We start from the raw sequence: 14,052 nt of genomic DNA on the forward strand, positions 1-14,052 counted from the left end.
GAGGGAGCCTCGATTGACATTCAGTATGGACTGTTCACATGAGGAGCAGGGTCAATTCTGATTTGCATAATGCGGTCCTTTGTCTAGAGCGGCACAGTCTGCAAAAGATTATGGGTTGGAATGCTACCCCGAGCAGTTGGCACTAGTTAGATTATTTGCACTCATTCGTCCCATCACCTTTTGTGTTATTGATATAAAGCACTAAATGGCCAAGAGTATGCCCAGATGCGTGTCCCTTGCTCACTGGGCCACAGAATCCATGCTATACCCTACATACCAGGCCTAACAGGTCCGAGACTGGTCTGAGGTTGCTTTCTGGTGGGAACCAGGCCTGGCAGTTGAGGGTGGACTATTCCTATGAGTAGCAAGGTCAGAACTCATTTGGGTAAGGCAGGCCTTTGTCTAGAGCAGGACACTGGCCAAGAAATGATTGGTTTGAATGCTACCCAAGCAATTGCCAGTTGTTTGACTATTTCCTCCCATTACCTTCTGCGTAATTGAGAGATCCGGTATCCAGTCTGTGCTGAGCCATTCAAATCCCTGTTACTACTTTCAAGAGAAAGTGTTTGACTTCAAGATCAACTTTATCCTGTGAGAAACACAATGAAGAGAGCTGTGATTTCACACACCTGCCTGGTAGAATGCATAACCAACAATAAAATCACTCAAATGAGGAATTGTAGAGAATTGGAACTCCTGGGATTGAGCAGAGGACCTGTTGTAGTGTAGTTCCTATTTTCCCAATAGGCCCTGCGCATTGGAATAACATAAACAGTAGTATGGACGTAGAAGTGCGGATCTTCCAGGTCTCCACTGACTATGCTACACTTAATTGGGTTTGTTACCAACTAGCTCAGAGGTCACTGGAAACTTTCTTGACTGAATAGGAAGTGATCAGCTTCCCTGGTACAGACAAGAAGGGATTCAGTTTTCCAACAACCGCATAAACATGACGACTTTGCTCCTTAGAATAAGAGTCAATCTCTAGAGTCGTGTGAAACAATAGACAGCTATTTTACTCAGTCAGTTTTGTGCAGATTACTTTCACCGAAGTGCAGAGAATAGAGAGACGGGCGTTTTCAATAAAAAGTATTATTTATTGAACAGTCTTTCTTCTCATGCAAGAGAAATGAATTGCCACAATTGCAAGACTAGTTATTATAAGAAGTGCGTACAGTAAAATGAGGATTGCGAAATAATACTGTAAAAGCATTGATATGGTTTCTTAGCCATACAATGGTTTAAAAAGAATAAAATATATACATTCATATATACATTCAGCTAACGTACTTAACTGGTGCTTCTAACTACGCCTACCCCAGTGTACCTGACCTAAGCCTAATACTTGGGAGGGAGTAGCAGTTTTAGTTAAGTTGGTTTTGCCAAGGTTTGCTTCAAGAATTCTCTCTAAGGGTTTAGTCAACACCATACCTCTGGAATAGAATGTTGGAGGTCTTGTATCTCCTTCCAGGACTCGATATCCCAGTCACTCGCAAGAGTAGGCTGGAAACGCCGGAGCTGGATTTTCTCGGCAAGAGAAAAGACAGCGTCTCTCTCAACGCGTTGAGGAGGAGGAGGAGGAGGAGGGGCAGCGTCCATGGGCAGCTTGTATCTGCTGGGCTCTGCAGGGGACAGCTGTTCTGCTCCTATGTTCACCACACCATCGCTATCATCGATGTCGTTGAGGCAGCCAGCGTTTGCTTAAGGCAACGTTGGTAATATTTATACCTGAAAGGTGCCTTGTTTGACGTAAGTTTTTGGACATAAGACGTCAATAAAGATGTCACTAGGAAGTGATCGTCTCTCAGTGCTCATTAGAGTTCTATTACTAATCAAAACATAGCAAGCAGGGCTTTCCCAGGTTGCTGAGTTTTTATCTTGTTGAAGAACTCGGAGTGTAATCTAGGAATCTTAGATAGTGGCTTCTGCTGTGTCATTTGCTCTAATGAGCTGCAGAGGAAGCTGCAGAGGAAGAGATTCTGAAATGTGGCTCTGATCGTGTTAGGCCGGAGACGAGCTTCTGAAATATCACTCTTGATCGTTTATGCCATTATAGGGGTATAAATGGATTATAGCCGCATAGGGGCATAAGGTCACAGTATTGATCGGGGTCCTAGATTGGAACGCGACAGAATTATAGCACCAAATTCATGCCTGTGTGAAACTTGGATTTGATAAAAACAAACATCATTGATCAAGTGGAACAATAGAGATAAAGTAAGCTGTAAGGTCCGCACTCACAACACAAATCAGCCTTTCTCAGCTCAGGGAGACTCTGAACTGCAAAATCTGTACTCGTTCTGCCTGAAGATGGTCCTCCTAAGGATTACAGCCCACAAAAACTGAACACACTAGGGTCCAGCATGCCAGCTGTCCAGCATGCCACAGTACACTCATCACAATGGGAGGCATTTCATAAGGAGATAAAATCTATCTCTAATAGACATGTTACATGTTTTTAGTCTTAGTTCTCCACTATGGGAATAGTCTTTAAAGTCTTAAAGAAGTAACTATGTACCAGTTTTATGTAAAATCATCTGAGCCCCAGTCTATTGGGAATTTGCAAAGATGGTCCGAACCTCAAGGATAAACACATGATGAACAATTTTCTGCCAGAAGATGTACTTTAGTGCTGCATAGTTGCTACATGGCCACAAATAAGCTGGACACAGCTAGTGTAAAGAAACTCAACAGTTCCAGTAATAAATGAGTACATAGGCTGTGTTAAGAAAGTCTGTATATGATTTGCAAGGAAACTTTTTGCTGAATAGTACGTTATTTAAAAATGATAATGAATTTTATTGTGCCAGTATGCCCTCTCTGTTAAAGCAATCTTTGCACAGTTCTGCAGTTGAAACCCTGAAGGCCATGCTGACTCATGGAGGAAGCAGTGCAGTGACAAAGGAGGTGGAGAGAAATGGTGGTTGGAGCTTCATGAAGAGCTCGGAGACTCACCATGATGGAGTAGCCTTCTTAGCAAGGTATGATATCAAACTCAGTAGTTGTACATGTAATTTCTAACATTTGCTAATAGGCAGATTATTCTTGATACTTTCAAGGCTTTTTAACCACCAGACTGTTGTCATAACGTGTATTACGTATGATTCTGCACATCCTCTAGCTTTCTCCTCAGAGGTCGGATGGTGAGTGAAGTGCTAAAAGTAGTGAGACTGTTGGGTGTGTATGTTTATATGGACCGGATTAATGACTTCTGCCAAATGGGTTTTATGAATATGAAGCTTCCCTATTGTAAGACTATGCAATTAAAATGAGACCTATAAGTTTATTAAGTTTATTAGTGGTGGTAAACTCGATCAAAGCCCTGAAAGATAATAAGGCTCCGTGTCCTGACGGCTTTACAGCCACTTACTATAAAACTTTTTCAGCTCAGTTACAGCCAACTATGTTAAGAGTTTTTAATAATCTTGCTAGTTTTGGGTGTACGACGGACTCCATGACGGAGGCTAACATAATAGTCATACCCAAAGAAGGTAAAGATCCTCTTATCCCAAAGAATTATAGGCCAGTATACCTTATCAATAATGATTGTAAAATGTATTCAAAAATTGTAGCCACTAGACTTAATACTGTCCTCCCGCAGTTAAGTAATTCCCAAGTCAGCTTTCTTAAAAGTTGTATGGCGCTGATGAATGCTGCGTATAAACAAGATCCAGCAATTGCAATCACCTTAGTCACAGAAAAGGCCTTTGACAGGGTCTAATGGTCTTTTTTTATAACATTGTATGCATATGTTTAATTTGGGAGAAGCCTATACAAATATGGTGATGAGCCTTTATCTGGCGTCCTCGTCTCGTATTGCGATCAATGGTTCGATTTTGGACCCTTTCAACCTGCAGCAAGGCACTAGACAAGGCTACCCCTTATCCCCGTCCTTGTTCTTGTTAGCGATGGAACCTTTAATTCAAGCTATTAAGTTAAATACCAAAATAAAGGGGGTATGGTTTAATAATACTTATGTTAAATTGGCAGCCTACACAGACGATATCTTATTAGTAACAGAAAATCTGGGTCCTTCAATCGAGGCCTTAATGTCTACTATTGGAAAATACTCTGTACACTCATGATACAAACTCAATAGAGACAAATCGGTGGTAAAATCCCTAGATGTTTATTGTACCAAAGAAATTCTTGGGGACACAGGTCTGGCATGGCAGTCAGGGTATATAAAGTACTTGGGAATCGAATTTGGTTGCAATATAATTGACACACTTCACCAAAATGAGAAATCAACTTTGGAAAAGGTTGCAAAAGGTTTGGATTCTTGGTCACCCAAGTTCATCACTTGGTGGGGGAGAATAGAAACCATAAAGATGATGATAACGCCTGACAGAAGACTTTCACCTTAAACTAGACATCCTCCTTACCAACTTTTTATGGCAGACTAAGAAGGCCCGAATTGGAATTAAAAAATTGAGGCTTGATAAATCTTTAGGTGGTGTTAACCTGGCTGATTACAAATTATATCAATTCCTTTTGTCTGGCAAAACAGGGCTCCTACTGAATCTTACCTCTGGCCCATTATACTCCAGTGTGGCTAGTAGTTGAAAAAAATGTACCTAGATAATAACAATCCCTTGGTTCTGCTCACATCTAGTCATCTTTATCCTAAAAGGTGTAAATCTATTTTTAGAAATACGAAACCGGCTTTACTACTGATCGATAAGAGCTTGAGTCAAGTATTAAGGGTTCTAAGTTGGAATCTTTATGGCATAGCCGTAGTGTTTTGCATAAAGGGAAAAGTCTAAATTTTGATTCTTGGATTAATAAGGGTATCTTTTTTCCTCACCAGTTAGAACACTCTTCTTATCCCGTTGCGTTTGCAGAACTTCAAACCAGATACAAATTTAATAATATTGAATTTTATAATTTTTTTAAAGTAAGAGCGGCATTATCCAAAGCAAAATTACATAACCCTTCACCATCCTTACCAATGTTTGTGGCACAAATTAACAAGCTGGGTCACCAAGTTTCACAGATCTACAAACTTCTTCGCCCCAAAACCTCCAAACTAAATAAAAGTTTGGAATCCTTATGGGAACTACATTCCTCAGTTGCTATACTCTAATCTATAGGGCCACAAGTGTGGAGTACCACAACAAGTAATAAAATATCCCCATTACTATCTCAAACTAAATTTTGGCTTTTTGGACACCTGCTTAGTTATACTCTCTATGTATTCGCAACAACCCGTTGTGCTGGACCTGTACGGAAGAAACAGGAGATCTAGCCCATCTTATATTACACTGTAAGGCAGTGACAACATTTTGGTACTTCCTTTCAAAATTATTCAATTGCAAGTTGAAAAAAGAATTTGCAACACTGACTGCTGGCTTTTTGGCGATAGATACAAGTTCTGATACAGACAAAGCCCTTCTAGATTTGCTCTTCACGTCTGCAATTAAGATGGTACTTAACAATTAGAAGGGCATGCATAAGGCCTCATACAAAGGTTGGTTGAACTGCGTTCATCTCAGAGGGGTAGACAACATAGTGCTGCAGAAATATCCATGGAAACCCTCATCTAGAGCATTGTGGAATTCTTTGGACATTTATTTCAACACACACAAACCTCTGTGAACACTTCTAATCTTCCATGTTTTGAGGGACTATTTCAATAAGGTTTTCCTAGCTTTCAATCCAGGCATTGTAAGATTTTTTTTTAAAAATGTGTATACAATGTTCGATTTTTTTTGTCCATTATTTTTAGGTCAAGACTGGCGTGGGCTGCACACATGCGCAGTCTCGCCAGCGAGACTTTCTCAAAGTAACGAGGTTAATGCCCGCCCCTCTTCTCCATTGGCTGGACTCCTAAACGGCGGCCAGCCATTGGAGAAGAGGTCTCTTTGATGTTCTGTTTTCGCTGTAAGCCCCGTCCTTTTCAGATTGAGGGGCATGTTTTTTTCGTTTCTTTCTCTCTCCTCCAGCCAATGGAGAAGAGGGGAGAAAGGTCTGAAAAGGACGGAGCTTTCAGACTCCTGCGTGAGCCTACCCAATGCTTTTTACTTTGAGACACGTTGTTTGCTTTCCACTTTCCTTATGGATTTCATTATCAGTGGTGAGCTCTGTTTACTTTAATGTGAATCCAGCGAAGGAATTTTAGTTTCGTGGCAAACTTCATGAAGTTACTTCTTTGGCAAATTTAATGCAAACCGAACGCACATTTTTGTGATGGGATTTTTTAATTTTTTTTATTAAAGTGCTTGATGTTCAGCTGAGATGTCGGTTTACTTTGAAGGAAATCCAGTAATGTTACATTGTATACTCTCCATTACTAACTCTTGACTTTGTTGTGTTAAAACACCTCCTCCCTCGGCGTTGTGCCCACGGGCACACACTGTCTGCGAGCTAGTGGGCTTAGTCCGGTGTAACGCTTTGTGGTATTTTAGACGCCAATTGCCTAACAGACATATCTTTGGGTTGCAAAGCCAGAGGTGTGTATCTCCGCAGCAAGCAGGCAGGGCGTGGGAAGAATTTGCATTGGAGACGTGAGAACCCAGAGAGCGCAGAGGTGACGTGTTGAGGAGGGTGAGAGACGAGCAGGGCAGGGGGAGGACTGGTTTTAATATTAACAATGAAAATAGACCGTTTAATTTATTTTCAGGGCGTTTCAGACAGTAACCTCTTCAGTGTGCCCTGCACGCAGAAACCACACCACAAGATAAATAAATAGTGAATGATGTGCTACGGTATGTGTGCAATGTCACTTCATGCCCAAGTGTGTTGTTTTGTGAGATGATCTCTTATGTATTACAATTTTATGATATGTACTTGTCATGTGTTATTTTATGTAATGTGGTCATGTTACGTTCTGTAATGTTACGTTACTATTTTCCGTAATGTTATGTTATGTGCTATTCTATGTTATGTTGTCATGTTATATTGTGTTATTCTACCTACGTTACGTTGCGTTACATTATATTACATTGTGTTATGTTATTAATTTTGTTTATCTTCTAATGTTATATATTATTTTATGTTATGTTGTCATGGTACGTTACAGTATGTTTTCTTATATTTTTTATATTACTGTTTTATATTACGTTCTTACATTGTTATTTTATGTAATATTATCATGTTACACTGTTACGTTATGTAGCATTACGTTACGTTGCATTACATTTCGATGTGTTAACTGATATTATTTTTCTTATCCTATAATGGTATGTATCATTTTATGTTATGTATTGTTGTTTTATGTTATAGTGTGTTATGCTATGTTACTCTTCAGTACGTTATGTTATGGTACCTTATTTTTTTCTATGTGATAGATTCTATCTTGGTGTGGAGTGTGTCTATTGTTTTATGACTCGGTATTTCTGAATATGGCATCCACCACCACATCCACCACCACCACCTCATCCACCACCACATCCACTACCACATCATCCACCATCACATCATCCACCACCACCACATCCATCACCACATCAACCACATCCACCACCACCACATCCACCACCACCACATCAACCACCACCACATCCACCACCACCACATCCACCACCACCACATCCTCCACCACCACATCCTCCACCACCACATCCACCACTACCACCACCACATCCACCACCTCATTCACCACATCCACCACCTCATTCACCACATCCACCACCTCATTCACCACATCCACCACCTCAGCCACCACATCCACCACCACCACATCCACCACCACCACATCCACCACCACCACATCCAGCACCACCACCACATCCAACACCACGTCCACCACCACCACCACATCCTCCACCACCACATCCTCCACCACCACCACATCCTTCACCACCCCCACATCCTCCACATCCTCCACCTCTACCACTCCCACATTCGCCCCCACCACATCCACCACCGCCCCCACATCCACCACCCCCACCACATCCACCACCCCCACCACATCCACCACCCCCACATCCACCACCCCCACCACATCCACCACCCCCACATCCACCACCCCCACATCCGCCACCACCACATCCACCACATCTACCACCACCACATCCACCACTACCATCACCACATCCACCACCTCATTCACCACATCCACCACCTCATTCACCACATCCACCACCTCAGCCACCACATCCACCACCACCACATCCACCACCACCACATCCAGCACCACCACATCCAGCACCACCACCATATCCAACACCACATCCACCACCACCACCACATCCTCCGCCACCACCACATCCTCCACCACCCCAACATCCTCCACCTCCACCACTCCCACATGCGCCACCACCACATCCACCACCGCCCCCACATCCACCACCCCCACCACATCCACCACCCCCACCACATCCACCACCCCCACCACATCCACCGCCCCCACATCCACCACCCCCACCACATCCACCACCCCCACATCCACCACCACCACATCCACCACATCTACCACCACCACCACTACATACACCACCACCACCACCACTACATACACCACCACCACCACATACACCACCCCCACATCTGCCACCACAACATCCACCACATCCATCACATCCACCACCACCACATCCACCTCCACCTCCACCACATCTGCCACCACATCCACCACCACATCCACATCCACCACCACCTCATCCACCACATCCACCACCACCTCATCCACCACATCCGCCACCACCTCATCCACCACATCCGCCACCACATCCACCACCACATCCACATCCACCACCACATCCACAACATCCACCACCACATCCACCACCATCCTCATCCACCACATCAACCACCACCACATCAACCACATCCACAAAATCCACCACATCCACCACCACATCATCCACCACCACCACACCCACCACCTCCACACCCACCACCACCACATCCACCACACACCCCACCACATCCACCACACCACTACCACATCCACTACAACATACACCCCATCCACTACCCACATACACCACATCCACTACCACATACACCACATCCACCACCACATACACCACATCCACCACCACATACACCACATCCACCACCTCATCCACCACCGCATCCACCACCACCACATCCACCACCACCACATCCACCACCACCACATCCACCACCACATCCACCACCACGTCATCCACCACCACCACACCCACCGCCAGGACCACATTCACCACAACCACACCCACCACCACCACCACATCCACCACACCCCCCACCACATCCACCACCACCTCATCTACCACATCCACATCCACCACCACATCCACCACCAGGACCACATCCACCACAACCACCACCACATCCACCACCACCTCATCTACCACCACCTCATCTACATCCACCACATCCACCACCACCACATCCACCAACAACAGCACATCGACCACCACATCTACCACCACCTCATCCACCACCCCATCCACCACCACATCCTCCACCACCACATCCGCCAATACCACATCTTCCACATCCACCACCACCAAATCCACCAAAACATCCATCACCACATCCACATCCACCACCACATCCACCACCACCACATCCACCACACCCACCACCACACCCACCACCACACCCACCACCACATCCACCACCACATCCACCACCACCACATCCACCACTGCCACATCCACCACTGCCACATCCACCACTGCCACATCCACCACTGCCACATTCACCACTGCCACATTCACCACTGCCACATTCACCACTGCCACATCCACCACCGCCACATCCACCACCGCCACACCCACATCCACCACATCCACCATCACCACATCCACCACCACCACATCCACCACATCCACCATCACCACATCCAGCACATCCACCATCACCACGTCCAGCACATCCACCACCACCACATTCAGTACATCGACCACCACCACATCCAGTACATCAACCACCACATCCACCACCACCACCACATCCACCATCACATCCACCACATCCACCACCACCACATCCACCAACACCACATCCATCACCACATCCTCCACCACCACCACCCTATCCTCCACCACCACCACATCCTCCACCATATCCTCCACCACATCCTCCACCACATCCTCCTCCACCACCACTACATCCACCACCACCACATCCACCACCACCACATCCACCACCACCACATCCTCCACCACCACATCCTCCACCACCACCACAACCTCCACCACATCCTCCGCCACCACCACCACATCCTCCACCACCACCACATCCTCCACCACCACATCCTCCACCACTACCACATCCTCCACATCCACCCCCACATCCACCACCCCCACATCCACCACCCCCACATCCGCCACCACCACATCCGCCACCACCACATCCACCACATCCACCACCACCACATAAACCATCACAACCACATACACCACCACATACACCACCCCCACATCCGCCACCACAACATCCACTACATCCATCACCACATCCACTACATCCATCACCACATCCACCACTACCACATCCATCACATCCACCTCCACCACATCCACATCCACATCCACATCCACATCCACATCCACCACCACATCCACATCCACATCCACCACCACCTCATCCACCACCACCACCACATCAACCACCACCACATCAACCACCACCACATCCACCACATCCACAACATCCACCACATCATCCACCACCACATCATCCACCTCCACATCCACCACCACCTCATCCACCACCACCACCACATCAACCACCACCACATCAACCACCACCACATCCACCACATCCACAACATCCACCACATCAACCACCACCACATCAACCACCACCACATCCACCACATCCACAACATCCACATCATCCACCACCACATCATCCACCACCACATCATCCACCACCACATCCACCACCACACCCCCCACCACCACACCCCCCACCACATCCACCACCACCACATCCACCCCCACCACACCCACATCGACCACACCCACCACCACATACACTACATCCACCACCACGTCCACTACATCCACCACCACATACACCACATCTACCACCACATACACCACCACCACATACACCACCACATCCACCACCACCACATCCACCACCACCACCACATCCACCACCACCACATCCACCACCACCACCACATCCACCACCACCACATCCATCACCACCACATCCATCACCACATCATCCACCACCACCACATCCACCGCCACCGCCACCACACCCACCACATCCACCGCCACCACACCCACCACATCCACCGCCACCACATCCACCACCACATCCACTACATCCTCCACCACCACCACATCCACATCTACCACCGCATCCGCCACCACCACACCCACCACCACATCCACCACCAGGACCACATCCACCACCTCATCCACCACATCCACCACCACATCCACCGCCACCACATCCACCACCACCAAATCCACCACCTCATCCACCACTGCCACATCCACCACTGCCACATCCACCACTGCCACATACACCACCACCACCACATCATCCACCACCACATCATCCACCAGCACATCATCCACCACATCCACCACCACCACATCCAACACACCCACCACATCCAACACACCCACCACCACATCCACATCCACCACCACATCCACCTCATCCACCACCACATTCACCTCATCCACCACCACCTCATCCACCACACACACCAAATCCACTACACCCAACACCACCACAGCCTCCACCCCTACCACATCCACCACCACATCCGCATCCACCACCACATCCACCACATGCACCACCACCACATCCACCACCACATCGACCACATCCACCACCTCATTTACCACCACCACATACACACCCTCATCCACCACCAGCACATCCACATCCACCACCACCACCTCATCACCACCTCATCACCACAACCACATACACCACACCCACCACCACATACACCACATCCACCACCACATCCACCACCACCACCACATCCAACACACCCACCACCACCACATCCTCCACCACATCCTCCACCACATCCACCACCATATCCACCTCATCCACCTCATCCACCACACACACCACATCCACCACACCCAACACCACATGCACCACCACATCCTCCACGCCCACCACATCCACCACATGCACCACCACCACATCTACCATATCCACCGCCTCATTCACCACCACCACATACACCACCTCATCCACCACCACCTCATCCACCACCAGCACAACCACCACCACCACATCCACCACCACCATATCCACCACCACCACATCCACCACCACCACCACATCCACCACCACCTCATCACCACCTCATCACCACCACCACATCCACCACACCCACCACCACACCTACCACCACATACACCACCCCATTCACCACCACCCCATTCACCACCATCACATCCACCACCTCATCCACCACCACCACATCTACCACCACCACATCCACCACCACCACATCCACCACCACCACATCCACCACCACCACACCCACCGCCACCACATCCACCACCACCACATCTACTACATCCTCCACCACCACATCCACTACATCCTCTACCATCACCACATCCACATCCATATCCACATCCACCACCACCACATCCACCAGGATCACATCCACCACCGGGATCACATCCACCACAACCACCACCACATCCACCACCACCACATCCACCACCACCTCATCTACCACCACCTCATCTACAACCACCACATCCACCACCACCACATCCACCACCACCACATCCACCACCACCACATCCACAACATCCACCACATCCACATCATCCACCACCACATCATCCACCACCACATCATCCACCACCACCACATCCACCACCACATCATCCACCACCACCACATCCACCACCAAACCCCCACACTACACCCCCCACCATCACATCCACCACCACATACACTACATCCACCACCACATCCACCACCACCTCATCACCACCACCACATACACCACCACATCCACCACCACCACATCTACCACATCCACATCCTCATTCACCACCATCACATCCACCACCTCATCCACCACCTCATCCACCTCCACCTCATCCACCTCCACCACATCCACCACATCCACCACCACCACATCCACCACCACCACATCCACCACCACCACATACACCACCACCACCACATACACCACCACCACATACACCACCACCACATACACCACCACATCATCCACCACCACATCATTCACCACCACCACACCCACCACCACCAGATCCTCCACCACCACATCCACTACATCCTCCACCACCACATCCACAACATCCTCTACCACTACCACATCCACATCCATATCCACATCCACCACCACCACATCCACCAGGACCACATCCACCACCAGGACCACATCCACCACAACCACCACCAAATCCACCACCACCTCATCTACGACCACCACATCCACCACCACCACATCCACCACCACCAGCACATCGACCACCACATCCACAACATCCACCACATCCACAACATCCACCACATCATCCACCACTACATCATCCACCACCACCACATCCACCACCACCACATCCGTGACCACCACATCCACAACATCCACCACATCCACCACATCCACAACATTCACCACATCATCCACCACCACATCATCCACCACCACATCATCCACCACCACATCATCCACCACCACATCATCCACCGCCACATCATCCACCACCACATCATCCACCACCACCACATCCACCACCACCACATCCACCACCACATCATCCACCACCACCACATCCACCACCACATCCACCACCAAACCCCCACACCACACCCCCCACCACCACATCCACCACCACATACACTACATCCACCACCACATCCACCACCACCTCATCACCACCACCACATCCACCACACCCACCACCACATACACCACCACATCCACCACCACCACATCTACCACATCCACATCCTCATTCACCACCATCACATCCACCACCTCATCCACCTCCACCTCATCCACCTCCACCTCATCCACCTCATCCACCTCCACCACATCCACCTCCACCACATCCACGACATCCACCACCACCACATCCACCACCACCACATCCACCACCACCACATCCACCACCACCACATCCACCACCACCA

The 14,052-nt window shown here is 48.2% G+C and overlaps 1 protein-coding gene across 2 annotated transcripts in view; it reads left to right on the top strand.

Moving 5' to 3' along the window:
• MROH1 (maestro heat like repeat family member 1) overlaps positions 1-14,052 on the top strand; it is a 2,204,128-nt gene that overhangs the window by 1,888,021 nt on the left and 302,055 nt on the right. For both annotated transcript variants that reach the window (XM_086966435.1, XM_086966436.1), the window contains exon 35: positions 2,844-2,981. In XM_086966435.1, the coding sequence (XP_086822561.1) occupies positions 2,844-2,981 (138 nt within the window). The remainder of the gene's footprint in view (positions 1-2,843; positions 2,982-14,052) is intronic.

This window comes from Lissotriton vulgaris, chromosome 4_1 (genome assembly GCF_964263255.1).
Source record: "Lissotriton vulgaris chromosome 4_1, aLisVul1.2, whole genome shotgun sequence".
NCBI classification, from domain to species: Eukaryota; Metazoa; Chordata; class Amphibia; order Caudata; family Salamandridae; genus Lissotriton; species Lissotriton vulgaris.